Source organism: Cibotium barometz, chromosome 16 (assembly GCF_041138505.1).
Source record: "Cibotium barometz isolate CiBa-2024 chromosome 16, ASM4113850v1, whole genome shotgun sequence".
Classification (NCBI taxonomy): domain Eukaryota; kingdom Viridiplantae; phylum Streptophyta; class Polypodiopsida; order Cyatheales; family Cibotiaceae; genus Cibotium; species Cibotium barometz.
The window spans coordinates 12257928-12275502 of NC_141061.1; the positions used below are offsets into that span (position 1 = coordinate 12257928).

The 17575-nt window shown below is 41.4% G+C and overlaps 1 protein-coding gene across 1 annotated transcript; it reads right to left on the reverse strand.

The window, feature by feature from the left end:
* Positions 1-4582: 4582 nt before the first annotated feature.
* On the reverse strand, positions 4583-17552 carry LOC147630371 (uncharacterized). The gene is made up of 3 exons (XM_086810239.1): positions 17231-17552; positions 5512-5644; positions 4583-5053 (listed from the first exon to the last, which is right to left on the reverse strand). Exons 1-3 carry the CDS (start codon positions 17386-17388, stop codon positions 4997-4999), a joined length of 348 nt encoding a protein of 115 aa, XP_086666365.1. The 5' UTR covers positions 17389-17552; the 3' UTR covers positions 4583-4996.
* Between the last annotated feature and the right edge of the window lie 23 nt (positions 17553-17575).

A 17575-nucleotide genomic window follows, 5' to 3' on the forward strand; every position in this document is an offset into this window, starting at 1 on the left:
GTGCATCAGCTTTGATGATATATGTGTTGTAGTAGAAACACCTATCTGATGTGAGTTTCAATGCATCAAGAACCTTGAATTGCTGTGAATATTGTAGTATATAGAGTTGTTATTGCACTTGGTCTACTTTAACTCCATGCAGGGCTTTAACTCCACCCGAATCAATTTCCATGTAGACCGTCTAGGAGGTATACTAGAAGCTCCAAATGCGATGGCTAGCTCCTAGAAGCTCCAAATGAGATGGCTAGCTCCTAGAAGCTCCAATGTCCCTTCAACTCCTCTCTTCCTTGATAACCATGTGAATGTTTTGCATTTACTAGAGTTCTTGGCACTGAATGTTTTGCATTTACAAGAGTTCTTTGCACTCACAAATTGGTCATTAAGTCTTTTGCTTGCAACATGTTGTTGGTGACCGTGTGCTTGTTGAGCTGTATGATGCTAGGGACCAGTGTAACACACGATCTACTCTGTTTTGTTCTTCATCAGTTGAATGCACAATGCTAGAATGCGCAAGCATTGTGCATTCTTGTTTGATGCACTTGAAATTGTTAAGCTCATACACTTTTGCAGTAGCTAGTCATCAAAATGCTTTTTGCATAGTGTTGATATTCGGATTTGTAATAAAACAATATACTATACATTTCTTGATGAAAATGTGTTAAAATGTTGTAATCCAGGATATGTGCTCACAAACAATGTTTTCTAAACACTTTTCTTGCTTCTTTTACTTTTAATACATCAAGATTTATATATGTCTGTAGATTTGTACTACTCTAATGGCTTGCAATCTTTGTCTTTCTTCTTTGCAACAAGAAAGTATCAAGATTAGAAAAGAATCACTTATTGTTTTATTTTTGCATCAAGATTTGATTTCAACACAATAAACTTTGCATAATTTGTAAATTGCTCTATTTTGTATTGTAGATTTGTACCAATCCTTGAAAATTTGTATCAACTGTATATGATCTTGAAATTTGCATCGATATTTTACACATTTTCTTGAAAATGTATCAAATTTATTCATACTTTTTTGAAAATGTATCAAATTTTTGTACAACAATCTCAAAACTTTGCACACAGAAATCTATAATATCCTGTAGTACAAGGCCATGAAAGCTTGGGCATGAGTACCAAGAAGACAACATAATCAAAAGGGTACAATGTCTATGAGCCCTATGCCTAATATAGCCCAAGGTCTCTAAAAGTACACATGTAAATGTCCTTAAGCTCAAGTGCTTAGATCCCATTTTTCATGTGCATGTGCACAAACCTACTTCATTACAAAGACATATACTAAGAAACCCTTAAAGGAAAGTAGTTTTAAGACCCTCAAGAATGGACTAAGGATTCTTGGAAGAATTTTTGATGTGAAGTGTAGCTAGACCATGAAACTTGGAAGCTTATGTCCTAAAGTTGGAAATCATCTTTGTAAGAAAAAGACCTTAGACAAGATTAATTGAATTTGGAAAGATCCTTAAGACGGGAAGATTCTTAAAAAGACCTTGCCACGATATGTTACAATGGTTAGAGGAATTTGACTTGTTCAGAGTTTCTACTAGAGAGCTTTGATGTCTCGTCAAGCTTGCAATGTTTTACTCTTCTTCGGAATGGTATTATGATATGTTTTGATTGCAATACTGCCTATTTATTGGGAATATTGTATTCATGTGTTACATATGTTTGCTTGTGTGTGGCATGTGAAGGTACCACACATATTTGGTTGTCTCTAATGCCACAGGAAAGGTGTAGATGTACTACCAATGTCATGGGAAAATTGCTGAACCACTATTAAGAGCACATAAGAGCCCATCAAGCAACCAATATACCATGGCATTACCTATAATGCATGGTTATGGTACATCACTTACCGCATGAATGCTCGGATATCTTGATCCTCGTAGAAAGCGTCGTTGATGGAGCATGTGAGAGCTTGACCTCCACGTTGCTGTCGAGCACAAGAGAAGTTCCACCCTTCTCGCAGCTCAACCTCTCACTCATGTTGTTGGATATTTCGGAGTTAGTCTGGAGTCTAATGGCTTTTATGGTATGAAAACCCTCTTATTTAGAGTCAAAACTTGGTGCCAATAAAAGCATGTACTTGGGTCATTCTCTCTATATACAATGAGTACCATTCAAGTTGTGCAATCTCTCTCTCATACTTGAGCTCGCTCTCTCTCTCTCTATTTCACACACTCCACTATGATGTGAATATTTCATCCTCCATAGCTCCATGTGTGATCCTGTGGATGCCAACATAGTATCAGAGCTCGGGTTGTGTTTTTTTTCTCCTATGATATATACCTAGAGTTTTTTTGATATGATCTTTACCTAGAGTTTTTCTTGTTTTTTTGCTTGTGTTGAGCTATCACTCATGCGAACGAGGGCATGTCATCATCTCTGCTGCTTGTTGTTGTGTCAATCTTTTCGTGTTTTTGCTATTGCTGCTGTTCTCTGATCTAAGCCACCATCTTCAACAAGGTCTGCGTTTTGATGCTACGACCACCATCTTCACCCCACCGACTATTGATCAGACTGCTGCGTTCCTTGCACAACTCGAGGCGTTCCTTGCAACGCCTCGACCCAGGCCTTTGACCATAGATATATTAGATGTGCTTAGGCATGATATAAAGAAGGGCCAAGAAAGATATTTGGCTTTTGTTCCTTTCATAAAAACCACTTTGATGCTTGTTTTCATGCATGTGTTTTGCCTCAATAACTTCTTCATCTATGAGAAGTGCATCACCGATCATTACTGCTTCATTGAACACGTCTATCTTGCTTGGACGTTAGGCCTCTTTAGCATGGCAATGACGTCGCAAAAACATCTTCACTGCTCACATATGCTCAAGCGGAAGTTAATCTTAAACTTCAGGATTTCCTTTGTTATATACCTTTTGGTTTCCCATGATGTTTGAGTCAAGGGTTCTCTACTTGAGTAGTCCCCCAAAATTTGAGTTATCTATCTTGTAGCCTAAGCACCTTCTAGTGCATTCTTTCTCTCTCCTTGCATTGTTTTTCCTCGCATCACAACAATGATTAGCTTTTTTGAGAGACGTGTACTCAAACATGAGATGAAAACCAGTGAAAGTGAAATTAATATTTACTCAGTGAATTATGTAACCCCATCTCTAGTGTGTTATTCCTCACCATCAAAGGTATTGTTTCCTTTTCAAGTGAATTCTAGTCTTTAGCTAAGGCTTTGGAACCACTCCTTGGACATCTCTTTTCCTTCAAACCACCTATACTTGATGTATTCTAGGGGCATGCACCATGCAGTGACCCCCCTTCTCCCCCCCCCCCCCCCCCCCCCCCATCACCAAAACCATCGGGTTTCTTCTGGTGCATTCTTTCTCTCTCCTTGCATTGTTTTTCACGGCATCACAACAACGAAAAATTAGGCAAAAGTAATTTTTACTCGGTGAATTATGCACACCCCTTCATATCTTAAAATCAATCAAACAACTCAAATACATATGTTTTTAAAGCTATTTTTAAGAAAAATTGAGCTTACAAAGACATTACATATCATAAAGCGAGCGGCTGAATAATTTGACTTTGAAGATACATAAGAGGTCGTTACAAGTTTCAACCTATTGAATGCATGCAAGGTTAAACTGAGGGGAAGAATAAAACCACAAGAGGAGAAAAAGCTGCTGCTGCTTCAAATCCTACATGCTAAGAAAGGTATATTATTCTTTTCTTTTCCATTTCTTAAATACAATTCTATTTATCTAGGAGTGCTTGTGATTAATGCACAAATGTTAATAAAGAGAATTGATTCTCTTAGATTAGATATTTACTACAAGGATTTTTTAGTGCAAGATATTTCTAATGATCTTTTAAGCTGGACTAATCATTGATAGATAAAGCATAGAGGTCGAGATATTAAGATTAGGGGCAAACAGGGAATGGGGTTCAACCCTTGGCTCCAATACAAGCAATAGGATTCAACCCCATCTTCTTAGTGACTTACGCTTAACCCCATGTTTCCCAGCAAGCACACTCCTTACATTTCACATATTTATCCAACCTTATGTCAAACTTGTGCTTGGACTCTCTTCTGGTCAAAAGCAAAATATTCGACGATCTGAACAAAACTACACCCCTTGCCATGAGAAGTTGTGTGCACACATTACCATGGCAAAGAACCTGCTCAACAAGAGAAATGCCAAGCATGTGTAATGAACTGGAAGAATGGCTTACTAGAGAACACTAATAAGAATGAGTATGCTAATTTACACTAGTAGAGAAGAGAGTTTTTACGACCTGTACAGGAGAGAGAGAATATGCATGTGCCTTGCAAGAGGTTATATATGCATATGAATTTTGCAACATGTAAGTTGATCACCCTGAGAGATACCCCTTGATGTCACCTCTTTATGCTACAGGCTTTGATCACACAGTGGAATGACAAGCACCTTGAGTGATTCCAAGCGATCAAATGTCGAAGTGATAAGAACAATATGCATACAGAAAACCACAAAATAGAATCAGGCCCTCTGACCTACAAGCCTAAAATCCCACTTAAGATACGAAGAGTCAAACAGGTTGCATCTTAAAAACAGCCCAAACAACAATGGGATGAATGAACTTGTGCTTTCCCCATTTAATACTGGCGTTGAGTTAGAATTTTCAAAAAACTTAAAACAGCACACATGTTGCTTTGCATGTGTGAACACGCATTGCACAAGCATGTATAAACCCCATGAAGTATTGAGTTGAGAAGAAACATGAGTAGCGCAGACCTGCGCCATGGACGCATGCACATGCTTATATGTGCATGCACCGGGGGTTTCATGATTTCAAGAACTTCTGTCAAGTTCCTCAAGCATCAACACGAGTATGGGAAAGTACAAAATTGGAAGGCAATAGTTGGCATTTGCTTTAATTGAGCACATCAGTCCAGTGTCCCACTCAATTGGATTCTTCTCTTGGCATGCCACATCCTGAAGATCAAAGGATTCCTGAAGGCATCAATCAGACAGCATCTCTCACATCACACTGGTTCATACAGGCCCAACATATGGCCATCCAAACATCGAACAGCAGCTACCTACATAAGTAGCAATCATAAAGAGTGTAGTTTAGTAGTTAAACCAGGCAGTTACAGAAACTAATGTAATTCCAAAAATGTACGATTTGAAGCAAAACCTTTGAATATTCATGATCAAGGGCTCATAACCTCTCTCTCTCTCTCTCTAGCTTTGACACTTTGTACCCTGACACTAGGAAAGATGACACATGATGAGGTCTCCCTGATTCATTGATGCATTGTACATGCAGGGCCTGCGTAGAGTACTGCACAGGTCTGTTTTCATTTGGTAGGAAGGTCTTTTTATATTTCCGTGTATTGTGACCTTAGTTTACACATGGATCATATGTACCACATTCTTGGTCTCACAGACCCACTGGGACTTTAGTAGATGTTAATAAAATCTCTCTCTCTCTCTCTCTCTCTCTCTCTCAGCCATCAAACATGGCAGTGGCAAAGATTGACAAGAAGTTCTATACCTTTCCATGTATCTCATGCTTGATAGGGCCATCCAGTTCAGCTCCCATGCTTAGAAGCCTCGTAATTGTACTGTCCAAATCTGTGACGTCAAATGAGAGGTAGGAAGAATAATTCTTTACCGGTTCAAATTCACTGCATCCAAGGAAGTAAGAAAACACAGCTATCTTATAAATTCTCCAAAAAATCTATATATACCTAGATGAATCCATGAAGATGCCCAAATTCACCTTATAAGAAAGTGCAATTTATAACCTCATGGTAGTCATCCACAAGAAAATAAACCATCAACTCCATCATGCATAGTATAGACTGGATACAACCGTCAACGACATCCCCATTAACGTCATCAGTGCCCAATAGTGGGTGTAGAACTTGGTATTAATATATGCTCCCATTCACACACCACGCACACACCCACCCACCCACCCACACACACACATAAGAGCATACATTTATACAAAGGTCTGTGTACTAAGTTTTTGTCAGAGCTCCGTAGATACATGGCAGACTCGGCCATAATGAAGCCTAGCACTAAGGATCCATTGGCAACCCCAAGACATGGCGGGAGACTCGCACTACTGTACTCTGCCAGCCTGGCGCGCTCGGCTAATCAAGTTATGGATATAAATGGTGAATAGGATCCCTAATTAAATACTAATAGGCTTAAACATTCACGATTGAAATTTGTTTAATTTTTTGAACAATGGAGGTGACTTTTTCTAGAAAGAGAAATGAGTAAATTATGCCAAGTCAGAGGGAGAATGTGATTTAAATAACCTACATCAGGTGGATATTTCTATGAAGTGATGAAATTAAGAAAAGTAAGATTAATCAATTGAGGAGAGCCTATCCATTACTAAATTCTAGTGAGAGATGCTATAAATATAGACAAATGATGACTAGATGTATAGAGACTAGTATAATCGCTTGCATAAGATTGATATTGAGAAATAATTAAGATAATAGTGAACATAGAGAAGAAGGAGAATAAGTATTTAGAAAGAAAATTAGCGAAGAATCTAGAGAGAGAAAGTAAAAGAATGAGAAAAATTTATATCCAAAGTTACAATAACATGGAAGGGTTGAGGGTCGTGTTTGATTTATAAAAGAAATAGTTGATTTAAATTGGTTTAGTTTGTAACACCATTATGTATAAGCATCGTCTTAAAGAGACAAAATGGGTTAGTAATGATTATAGACCAGTTAATTATTCTAAGGTTTACAAAAGGACCATGAAGGACAATTTAACGATGAGAGTTATTCGGACTAAAAGTCAAATATTATTTGAACTAATACAGTCTAATGGACAAGACTTAGTCGGACATACAAACCCTTTGAATGGGGAAAAGTATGAGATTAAATCTTAAGGTTAAATGTGGATTCCCCTGATTGAGGTCATGGGTAAAGCTAGACCTTGAATGGGTACCAAAAGTATAGATCGAACAAAGTTGACCAATTAATCAACTACAATGCAAGGAAGGGAATTCTATGCGAAAAATTGTTGAGTATGATATTTTGTCTATATGTAAATGATTTTTGTCTATATATTGTGTCTATATGTAAATGGACGAAAACTTCACAATGTGAAATTTGCATGTACAAATTCTCCAAAAATCTGTCAATCTAAGAATTCTTCATTCCATACTCCATCTTCCATGTGGTGGGCTTGCAACAAAATGTATCAAGTAAGCCACATGTATATATGTCATTACAAAGTGTTTATTTTAGAGCTATCTATAAAGAAACTTGTGTTTTAAGAAGTACTCATTGATGTGCTAGTATTTGGGCTTGGTCATGAAGGATAATTGCCTATGTGGGATGTCCAACATGAGGCAAAAGGTTATCGACGAGCTCCATGCTCCTCCTTATGCTGGTCATCAAGGTATGTGATATGCAACGGAAGTCTTTGTATTGGAAGGTCCTGTCACACAAATGCTCACACCGTCTTCTGTATCCTGAGTTTCGTGAGTTTAGCAATCCATTTCAATACTTCAAACTTTAAAGAGATGAGAGAGAGATAGATGAGAACTGTACACCAGATTGGGTCCCGAATTACCCACTGAAGGGCCCCCTATCCCGATAACGAGATAGTATTTGCTTTATTTCTTAGAGAATGACTGTGGACTGTAGATAAGCCAAACGCAAGATCTCGGAGGATCAGAGAGTGGCTGATCTGTACACTGCTGTAGAAACACCTCGATGACTTGATCTCGAGCCTATGCACTCTTCCCAAGGGCATGAGGAAGGGCTGCACACCTGAGGCTGAGAGAAGAAGAAGGTGGACTGTTCTACACTATGTTAGAATGCTGAAAACACTTACGAATGCTGTGTTACCTTCACCAGATGACTGCTGCATGTATGGATGATGCACAGAAGGCTGGACACTGATGCAAACAGCAGATTCAGGGCTGGAAACTGCTGCAGACTGAATCTTCAGGGCTGGAAACTGCTGTGGACAGAAACGCAATCCCGTAGAGATGCTGTTGGACTGAAACGCATGAGAAACAGAGGCTGCAGACTGCTGCTGTACGGCTGGACAGAAAACGCAGAGAAGCTGCTGTACGGCTGGTCAAAAACGCAGGACTGCTGTACTGTTTGCTGGCGTTGAACTGGGCTGATTTGGATGCTGAATCTGGGCCTGAATTGATGCTGAATCAGGGCTGAATGGATGCTCAAGGATTAGTCTAGGGCTGAAAGCAAGGGGTGCTCCTAGGGCTGAGGAGGAGAGCTCTTAGCACAATGAAGACTGAATGAGAAAATAGGCTCTATGCAAGCCTATTTATACTAACTGGAGGTTGGTCATTTAATAAAGTTTTATATTTATAAATGCCCAATAATGCAAATAATGCTAAATAAATACTAATAAATATGGAAAAAATACCAGATAAATCCCAGTAAATTCCCTAAGGCTTCGGGGATGTTCTAAATGATGCACAGGCATATGAATGCATATTATGCAGGATGCAGAGTGCTTTCTGATGTAAACCCTAAGGCTTCTACTGACTCTACATGCATGAATGATTCTCTCCAAGTGGGTTAAGGGGCTTGACTGACTGACTGACCCGCTAAGGCTGAGAAATGACCTACGTAGCTCGTGCCTGACTTATCCTGGACTGAGGATGTACAATGGGGTCACGGCGTACGACAAATATCATCCTATTGGGTTCTAAAACTATACAACTGTTGCACTTTTGATGATGAGCCATCTTGTCACCATGCACTGAGTGCAGAGTGCATGTGACATTCCCTCCTGATTAGCTTGGCGGCAGGTTCATGGCTTCCAAGTAGTCCGCCAATAACTGGGGGTACTCCTGGAAGAACTCCTCATCGAGCCATACGGCTTCGTGGGTGCCTCGATCTCGGAATTTCGTATAGAACTGACGAATCCGTCAACCGGAACCATGCTTCCATCAATGAAGAAGGATCTGCTCAAGCTCAATAACTTCTGCCTCGTCTACCACGTCTGGCTGCTGTTCATCTGAAACATCAAACACTTCTGGACCAACATATGCTTTTAGCCAAGAAACATGGAAAACATCATGCATTGTCCAACTGGCAGGCAACTTTAACTTCATTGAGACATCACTTATCTTCTTAACTATTGGAAAAGGGCCAAAACTACGGAATGAAAGCTTGGGACAACGTTTGCCCACTTGTTTCAATCTCTGCTTCATGATACGCAAATAGACCCAATCCCCTTCTTTGAAGTGGACATCTCGTCTAGACTTATTTGCCTGTCTGCTATATGCTTCCTGAGCTTTGGTCAAGCGGTCCTTAACTGACTCAATGATCTCGGAAAATGCTTCCGTGGTTTTATTAGCCTCTAAAGATGGAGACACCATTCTCGTCAAAAGAGAAGAAAAACGGCGACCAAAGGCTGCTTCATATGGAGTCCGTCCGACACTTGGATGAATGAGTGTCGTTCAAGATAGCTTGGACCAATGGAAGATAGTGCTCCCATTTGGACTGCTGGTCATGACAGTATGACTTGAGAACATCAAAGGCCAACTGGTTATAAATTTCTGTCTGGCCATCTGTCTGGGGATGGAATGCACTAGACAACTGCAACTTAGTTCCAAAGTTTTCAAATAATGTCCTCCAAAAATGCGAGGTAAACTTGGAATCTCTATCCGATGTTATGGTGCTAGGCAAACCACAAATTGGATACCAATGCTTGAGAAACAGACGGGCTACGTCCTCGGCTGTGGCCGTATGCTTGCATGGGATGAGTTGGAGACGCTCCATGAGCAGCTTGTTCTGAGCTCTAAGAAGAGCTATGGTGTCTGCTGTAGGCGGAAGAACAAGGTCTCCTTCGGGGGAGACGTCTTCCGGCTGATGAGTACTCTCTCCATCTAACCATCCAAGGATGCCTCCACGCTAGGATACGATGTGTGTGGACAATCTGAATCTGATACCAATGTGATATGCAGCGGAAGTCTTTGTATTGGAAGATCCTGTCACACAAATGCTCACACCGTCTTTTGTATCCTGAGTTTCGTGAGTTTAGCAATCCATTTCAATACTTCAAACTTTAAAGAGATGAGAGAGAGATAGATGAGAACTGTACACCAGATTGGGTCCCGAATTACCCACTGAAGGGCCCCCTATCCCGATAACGAGATAGTATTTGCTTTATTTCTTTAGAGAGAATGACTGTGGACTGTAGATAAGCCAAACGCAAGATCTCGGAGGATCGGAGAGTGGTTGATCTGTACACTGCTGTAGAAACACCTCGATGACTTGATCTCGAGCCTATGCACTCTTCCCAAGGGCATGAGGAAGGGCTGCACACCTGAGGCTGAGAGAAGAAGAAGGTGGACTGTTCTACACTATGTTTTTTTTTTCGTACACACCCGGGGCCCACTCAAGTGGGTGGAGCCGATTTCCCCTTACAACAATTAGCCAATTATCATGGTCGGGCAAGGGCCACGTACCATCGGGCAAGAGCCACGAATTAGGCATCCCCCATGAATGCTGTGTTACCTTCACCAGATGTTCTACACTATGTTAGAATGCTAAAAACACTTACGAATGCTGTGTTACCTTCACCAGATGACTGCCACATGTATGGATGATGCACAGAAGGCTGGACACTGATGCAAACAGCAGATTCAGGGCTGGAAACTGCTGTGGACAGAAACGCAATCCTGTAGAGATGCTGTTGGACTGAAACGCATGAGAAACAGAGGCTGCAGACTGCTGCTGTACGGCTGGACAAAAAACGCAGAGAAGCTGCTGTACGGCTGGACAGAAAACGCAGAGAAGCTGCTGTACTATTTGCTGGCGTTGAACTAGGCTGATTTGGATGCTGAATCTGGGCCTGAATTGATACTGAATCAGGGCTGAATGGATGCTGAAGGCAGGCGCCTAGGGCTGACTGAAGCTAGGGTTTCTCAAGGGGCTGGAGAAGCAAGCTTATGGGCTCCAAGGACTGGATTAGTCTAGGGCTGAAAGCAAGGGGTGCTCCTAGGGCTGAGGAGGAGAGCTCTTAGCACAATGAAGACTGAATGAGAAAATAGGCTCTATGCAAGCCTATTTATACTAACTGGAGGTTGGTCATTTAATAAAGTTTTATATTTATAAATGCCCAATAATGCAAATAATGCTAAATAAATACTAATAAATATGGAAAAAATACCAGATAAATCCCAGTAAATTCCCTAAGGCTTCGGGGATGTTCTAAATGATGCACAGGCATATGAATGCATATTATGCAGGATGCAGAGTGCTTTCTGATGCAAACCCTAAGGCTTCTACTGACTCTACATGCATGAATGATTCTCTCCAAGTGGGTTATAGGACTTGACTGACTGACTGACCCGCTAAGGCTGAGGAATGACCTACGTAGCTCGTGCCTGACTTATCCTGGACTGAGGATGTACAATGGGGCCACGACGTACGACAAATATCATCCTATTGGGTTCTAAAACTATACAACTGTTGCACTTCTGATGATGAGCCATCTTGTCACCATGCACTGAGTGCAGAGTGCATGTGACAAGGTATATTGCCTACGTGCATGATCGAACGCTATTTCTTTTGGCCAGCCATGTGCAAGGACATAGAAGCATATGTACGTACATGTATCACCTACCAAAAGGTGAAATTTGAAGGCAAAAGGCTCCAAGTTTGCTTGTTGCCATGGGAAAGTATAGCTATGAAATCTGCTTGTTGCCATGGGAAAGTATAGCTATGGATTTCATAATGGAGTTGCCAAGGACCCAACAAGGTCATGATGCTATATGGACAATTGTGGACAAGTTTAGCAAGCTAGCACATTTCTTGCTTGTCAAGAAGACCATTAAACCTGAACATATGGTGAAGGTCTTTCTTGCACAAGTTTTCAAGCATCATGGTCCATTGTGGTGGATAGAGATCCCAAGACTACGAGCCTCTTTTGGAGGGCTCTCCTCAATAACATGGGGAACTAAATTGGATTTTTCATCCGCTTATCATCGACAAACGGATGGCCAAAGTGAGACTGCAAATTCATCAGTCTTAGATCTTCTCAAGTGCTATGTTGCAAATCAAAAGATCAAAAGACTACATGGAAGAAGTATCTACCGCTTGTAGAATTTGCGTACAACACAGCACATGCATCTACGAGAAAGGTCCAGTTAGAGATTGTGTATGGCAATGTAGTCTTGCCACCCATCCTTCGCATCAAGAATGAAATATTTGCATGAATATGCTCAAGATCTTGATGTTGCCTTTACAAAGTTGCGGACGGCCATTGCTAGGTCTCAAGTTAAGTATAAAAAGGCTGCCGACAAGCATATAAGGTACATGGACATTAAAGAAAATGATTGGATATTGCTGAAATTTGAGAGAGCAAGACTTTGCAAGAGGCCACGAAAAGTGAGAGCATGCACTAAGCTTTCTACCCGGTATTATGGACCCTTCAATGTGATCAAGTAGATCAATAAGGTTGATTTTAGGTTAGCATTACCTGATCATTGGAAGATTCACAATGCATCCTAATCCATTGTACACATTATATGCCTTCTTGAATTCCACTTATTTTGTAAACCTACAAACTACAGTGAGTTCCAGGTTGGGGTCATGTACATTGCCACAAGGGTGGCCAAGTCATAAAGCATCCCATGGGCTATTGCTAGGGGTTGGGGTCATCAATTTGAAGGGGGGATTATTAGATAAATTAATGTACATGGGATTTATGGATATAAAAGAATTAAGCGTAGGTCATTTGTTCAAAGGTTAAAAGCCTTATAGTAGAAGTAAACTATGCCAACAAAGGTGAAAGAATCCATGAGGTGTGCGAGGAGCCATGAGCATTTAAAGGAGCCTCCTTTTTTAACTACACAACTATCAAGATTTTGTTTCCCCTCTGTAATATTCCCACATGTGCACTTAATTCTCTTGTATCGTATGCCTTGTAACTGTGTATGCCCAATTTCTAGTTTAGTGCAAAGTTGTGGCACAAATTTGGTTGCAAGATAATATGTGTAAAGATTATGAGATTTGCAGGTTTTTGGTGGATGTATGTTTGTGTGATTGTTCCATATACAGTTACAGTATAGCAAATTTACAGTACCATGCGAGGTGACTCTGTTGGAGAATACACGTTTGCTGTTGTAAGTGCAAAAGTTTTTACAAGCATTGTTTGATAAGCTGTTGTGCAAGTAATCATGTTTGATAGTCTACCCCAGATTGTGAGCAAGAAGTTGGACAAGAATAACTTCCAAGCATGGAAGTTCAGCATGAGAAACTTCCTTATGGGAAAAGAATACTAGGTGACAAGAAGGAGCCGGAGCTTCTGGAAGAAAACGTCACTTCACAACAAGCATAGGCCTTTAAGGCTTAGCATGAGAAAACTGGCAAAATAATGTACCTATGTCTTGTGTCATCATTGCACATGTGATTAGTGTTAATCGTTGTTGCATAGCATTGATCATGATTAAATACTCTTTCACAAAGTTGGCATGTTACATTGGTATCAGAGCATCTAGATTCTTCCTAGGTAGCACCTTTTACATAAGGGTTTACAAGAAATGCATGGAAAAACCTAGGGTTTGAGTTTTTGCATTCGCAGCTAAATTAGGCTTGTGATCTTGTGAAACTGATCCCGTCAAGTGGGAATAGACTCCGTTGGACACCCACACGCGTAAATAGCACAACTTAAATATCACAATATGAATGGACAACTCAATAACAACTGAAAACTTAAAATGAAATGAAATGATGATCAATGGACACCAGCACTGGGGCTGGAACGGGCCGACCCCCACTCAATATATGATATATTATTGGGAGTATTTAAGTGATACAATGCTCCATGGGTTCAATGAACCAGATGATGTCCATGTATAATTGAGATGAATACAGTTACCAAACAAGAGACTTGTAGTAGACGTTCGAAGGAGAACGATCCACTTGAAGAAGTCTAATCTTTATGGTCCTGTGCCTTCACTGGAATCCGCAGAGCGCGTCCCACTGGTGTTCCAAGACCACGCACAAATAGGCGCTCCCGTACTAACGCTTGGCTCTCCCCATGGACCGTGGTTCTCCAAAAGCTTGGACTCCCCGGCACCGAACAGGTGTTAACCGAACAGGTGTTAGCAGCAGAGAGTATCCCTTGTAAGATTTACACCAAAGACCTTTGCTCAAATCTTAATCCACTTACCTTGTAAAATAATGGATATGGCCTTCGGAAGTACTAGACACCCATGTATGAAAGGAGAAGTCTCTATTACTGCTGTTGCTGCCAGCCCGCAAGTGAGAGTCGCATGTAGCTCGCTAGTGGGAGAACAAGTATCAAAGACGCCTGAGTGCAGCTACATAGGGGCTAGAGAAGGACACCTGGGCCTGCGGGCAAAATAAGGAGGGCCTGTGCGCAGCCGTCTGCAAGCACGAGAGGGTGGCGCCTGGGCGCAGCCGCTTGCTGGCAAGAGAGGTGAGACCTGTGCGCAGCCGTCTGCAAGCAAGAGAGGGTGGCGCCTGGGCACAGCCTGCTGGCAAGAGAGGTGAGACCTGTGCGCAACCGCCTGCAAGGTAAAGAAGAAGATCGCCTGGGAGCAAGAGCAGGAACAGTCACCTGTGGGTAAGCGTAGAGAGAGAGTCGCCTGGGCAAAGGTGGCCGAGCCACGAACAGCTGGCCGACTCCCCCTTTGCATGGGGGGCGGCCAGTTTAAAGGCTTCTAAGGGAGGGTGGTTCGATGCCCATGCACCCACCATCACACACGGATAAGGGAGAGCTTCTCTCCCCACCATGGCCCAAGTGTGGATGCCCACCCTAGAAAAGGACACCATGAAGTATTGGGGAGACCGCCCACTCATTAATGGGTGTGAACCTGCAACCTTATAAAAACAAAAGTTAGAAATAATGCCATAAAATAACAAATGGAATACACTTACCACCTGTTCACACGCAACAAAACTCGTCAGAAGACAGAGCAAACTTCACGACTCACTAGCACGCGTCCCCGCTCAGTAAGTGGCACGTCAAACAAGCAAACACAAGAATACAAGTCACGCGAAAACAATTCCAAACATGCAAAACATGAATGCATGTGCAAACAATATCATGGACATATCTCCCGTTCATACATTTCTGTCGGGCACAATGATGGCACGACAGAAAACATAAATCCCGGTCTTCTTATGGAGTGACAGTCCCATAGGTAAGACACAAATCCAAGCACGAGCCTCCCTATGGAGTGACAGTCCCATAGGCAAGACACGGCACAAATACTCGCTCTTCCATGGCGTGACAATCCCATGGATAGAACACAGTCCAGGTCATACACGGGTGGCACCAGTCTGGCTCCCGTCCATGTTATGCAAAATACTGGCCCCTTCACATGAGACACAAGCTTGGCCTCAGGTGAACGAGACACAAATCTAGAGATGGACCAAATGGTCGGCCAATTGGTGACATCTTATATCTACAACCACATTTGTGCATGTGGTAAGAGTTCCTTGCATAGATCTTGCATATAACAATAGCTTGCACATATGTCGTCTGGGTCTTTATGGCTTGGTTGGCCAACTCTTTTATTGCCACATGTCAAATCCCATGTGAAAGATTATGTACGTAAGCGTACCCATTGTCAGCTCAATAAAGCTGAAAGACTTAGAGCTAGGAGTATACTACAGCCACCCACTAAAGATTCCAGAGAACAAGTGGCAAAGTATCTCTATGGAATTTGTAGTTGGACTATCATGGACTGATAGAGACCATGATTCATTTTGCAAGCAAAAACGGCTTCAAAAATGTATCGGTGCCTACAATTTGAATCAATCAAATTCGTTTAAATAATCAACAATTGAATGTATAAGGAGTTGGCACACCAAATCTTGAAGCAAAGTACCCGCCGGTTGAGAAGAACGAAGCGTTTCATTAGTTTCAACCCACCCTCATCATGCAAGTGATTAATACTATAATCACTTTGAGTTTTATTTGAAATTTCAAGCTTCAAATCACACTCCAAATCACACTAGGTTTTTGTCTATCTTTATAAGGAGAGATTTACACTACTCATCATTAAGGTGTATCATTAAGCATCAAACCTCCGTTGTAAGAGATTATACATTGCCACTAAAGTTAATCTTAGTTGGTAAGACCTTCCCATATCAAAAAATGTCGTCTCATTCCATGATTTTGGATAGTTTTGATGTTAATGTTCTCTACACTTGCCAAATGAAGATTAAGTCTTGCTCCAACAAAAGCATCAACAAAGGGTTTTCCAAGAGTAAAGCCTAATCATGAAGAAAAGGATTGCTCCATCAAAAAGAGATCATCATTAATAAGTAATGCAAGCAATGAAGAAGAACCGATCTTCAAAGAAGAGGCCAACCTCGTCAAAAATTATGAATGAGCCTTCTAAAAGGCTTCCTTGAACCAAAGCCATTCACATAATATCTCTACTCTTTTGTAAAGCCTCACCTTGACTAGGTTGGTGAAACCTAAGCCAAATATTGTTAAGTAAATCCAAACATGTCAAACGCTAAGGTGGTGAAACTAAAGCCAGATATTGCTTTGTAACTCCATACATGGATAATTATTTGAGGAGGAGTGTTAGAAATAAGAAAATAATCATCCACAATGAATAGAGTGTGCGAAAGGTTCTAAGGTTCTAAGGTTTTGGGACATCCTAAAGAATATTCTTGGGTGCTCACTTTTATGTACTTTTGGTGCCTATAAAAGGCCCATCCACTAATAGAGAAAACACACTTTTGGTTCTTGGCTCATTCTCACTTTTCCCCTTTAAGTGTCCACATATTGTGCTAGTATCATTAAGTGTTTAATCATAGTCATTAGCAATGATCACCATGCACATTAGGATCTCTCCGAATCCTAATCAACCTCATTCGGTATGCTAGGAGAAGCGTATGCCAGTTGAAGAATCCAAGCAAGAGGTAAGAGTGTCCAATGGTCAACGCCAGATCTCAACCTCAACAAGATCACGTTTTCATCATGCTGAGACGTTTTGACAACTAAGCTTCTGACATTCAATGTCTAATTCAAGGCCAAGAACTTCAAAATTGTGAGCATTGAGCCAGTATGTCAAAGAATAAATGTTTTTCATAAGGCCATGGAATTTTAAGAAGGTAAGATAAACGTTTGTACAGTCGTGATAAGAACTCAGATTAAAGATCTGTGCAAACTCACTGTGCAAGCATGTACATGGAATCCCGCACACAACCATGATCATTAAGCATGTAACTGGCATCTCATAGAACCAACTTGCACTTTACCTGGGAGATTGCATCAGGCCGAGCTTGAACGGCCCAGATTGAAGCTCTGCCCACCTGTTGGTACACACTTGAACGGTGAGACCTAGCCCGTCGGCGTAGAACTTGGCAGCACGGGGCACATCCTTGTGCAGCATCACCACGTACTTGAGTAGAGCCATCTCCAGCTGGCCCAAAGACCCACCAGCCTATCGCGTTGGAAGAAGCATGGACGCTTGCCCTTAAGCCCTAAACACAGGAAGTCTCAGAGAGGGAAATTTGAGAGAATGTTCTTATGGGTTTAGGTTTTTAGTTCTAATGGCCATGTCACACGTGGGCCTTCTTGGAAACCTTTGTATCTAGGTTGGA

Coding starts and splice junctions, on each gene's coding strand:
- LOC147630371 (XM_086810239.1), bottom strand. CDS start 17,388: ATGGCTCTACTCAAGTACGTGGTGATGCTGCACAAGGATGTGCCCCGT. Junction 5,645..17,230: donor GGCCTGATGCAATCTCCCAG/GTAAAGTGCAAG, acceptor CCTTGGATGCAG/TGAATTTGAACCGGTAAAGA. Junction 5,054..5,511: donor AGCATGAGATACATGGAAAG/GTATAGAACTTC, acceptor CTACTTATGTAG/GTAGCTGCTGTTCGATGTTT.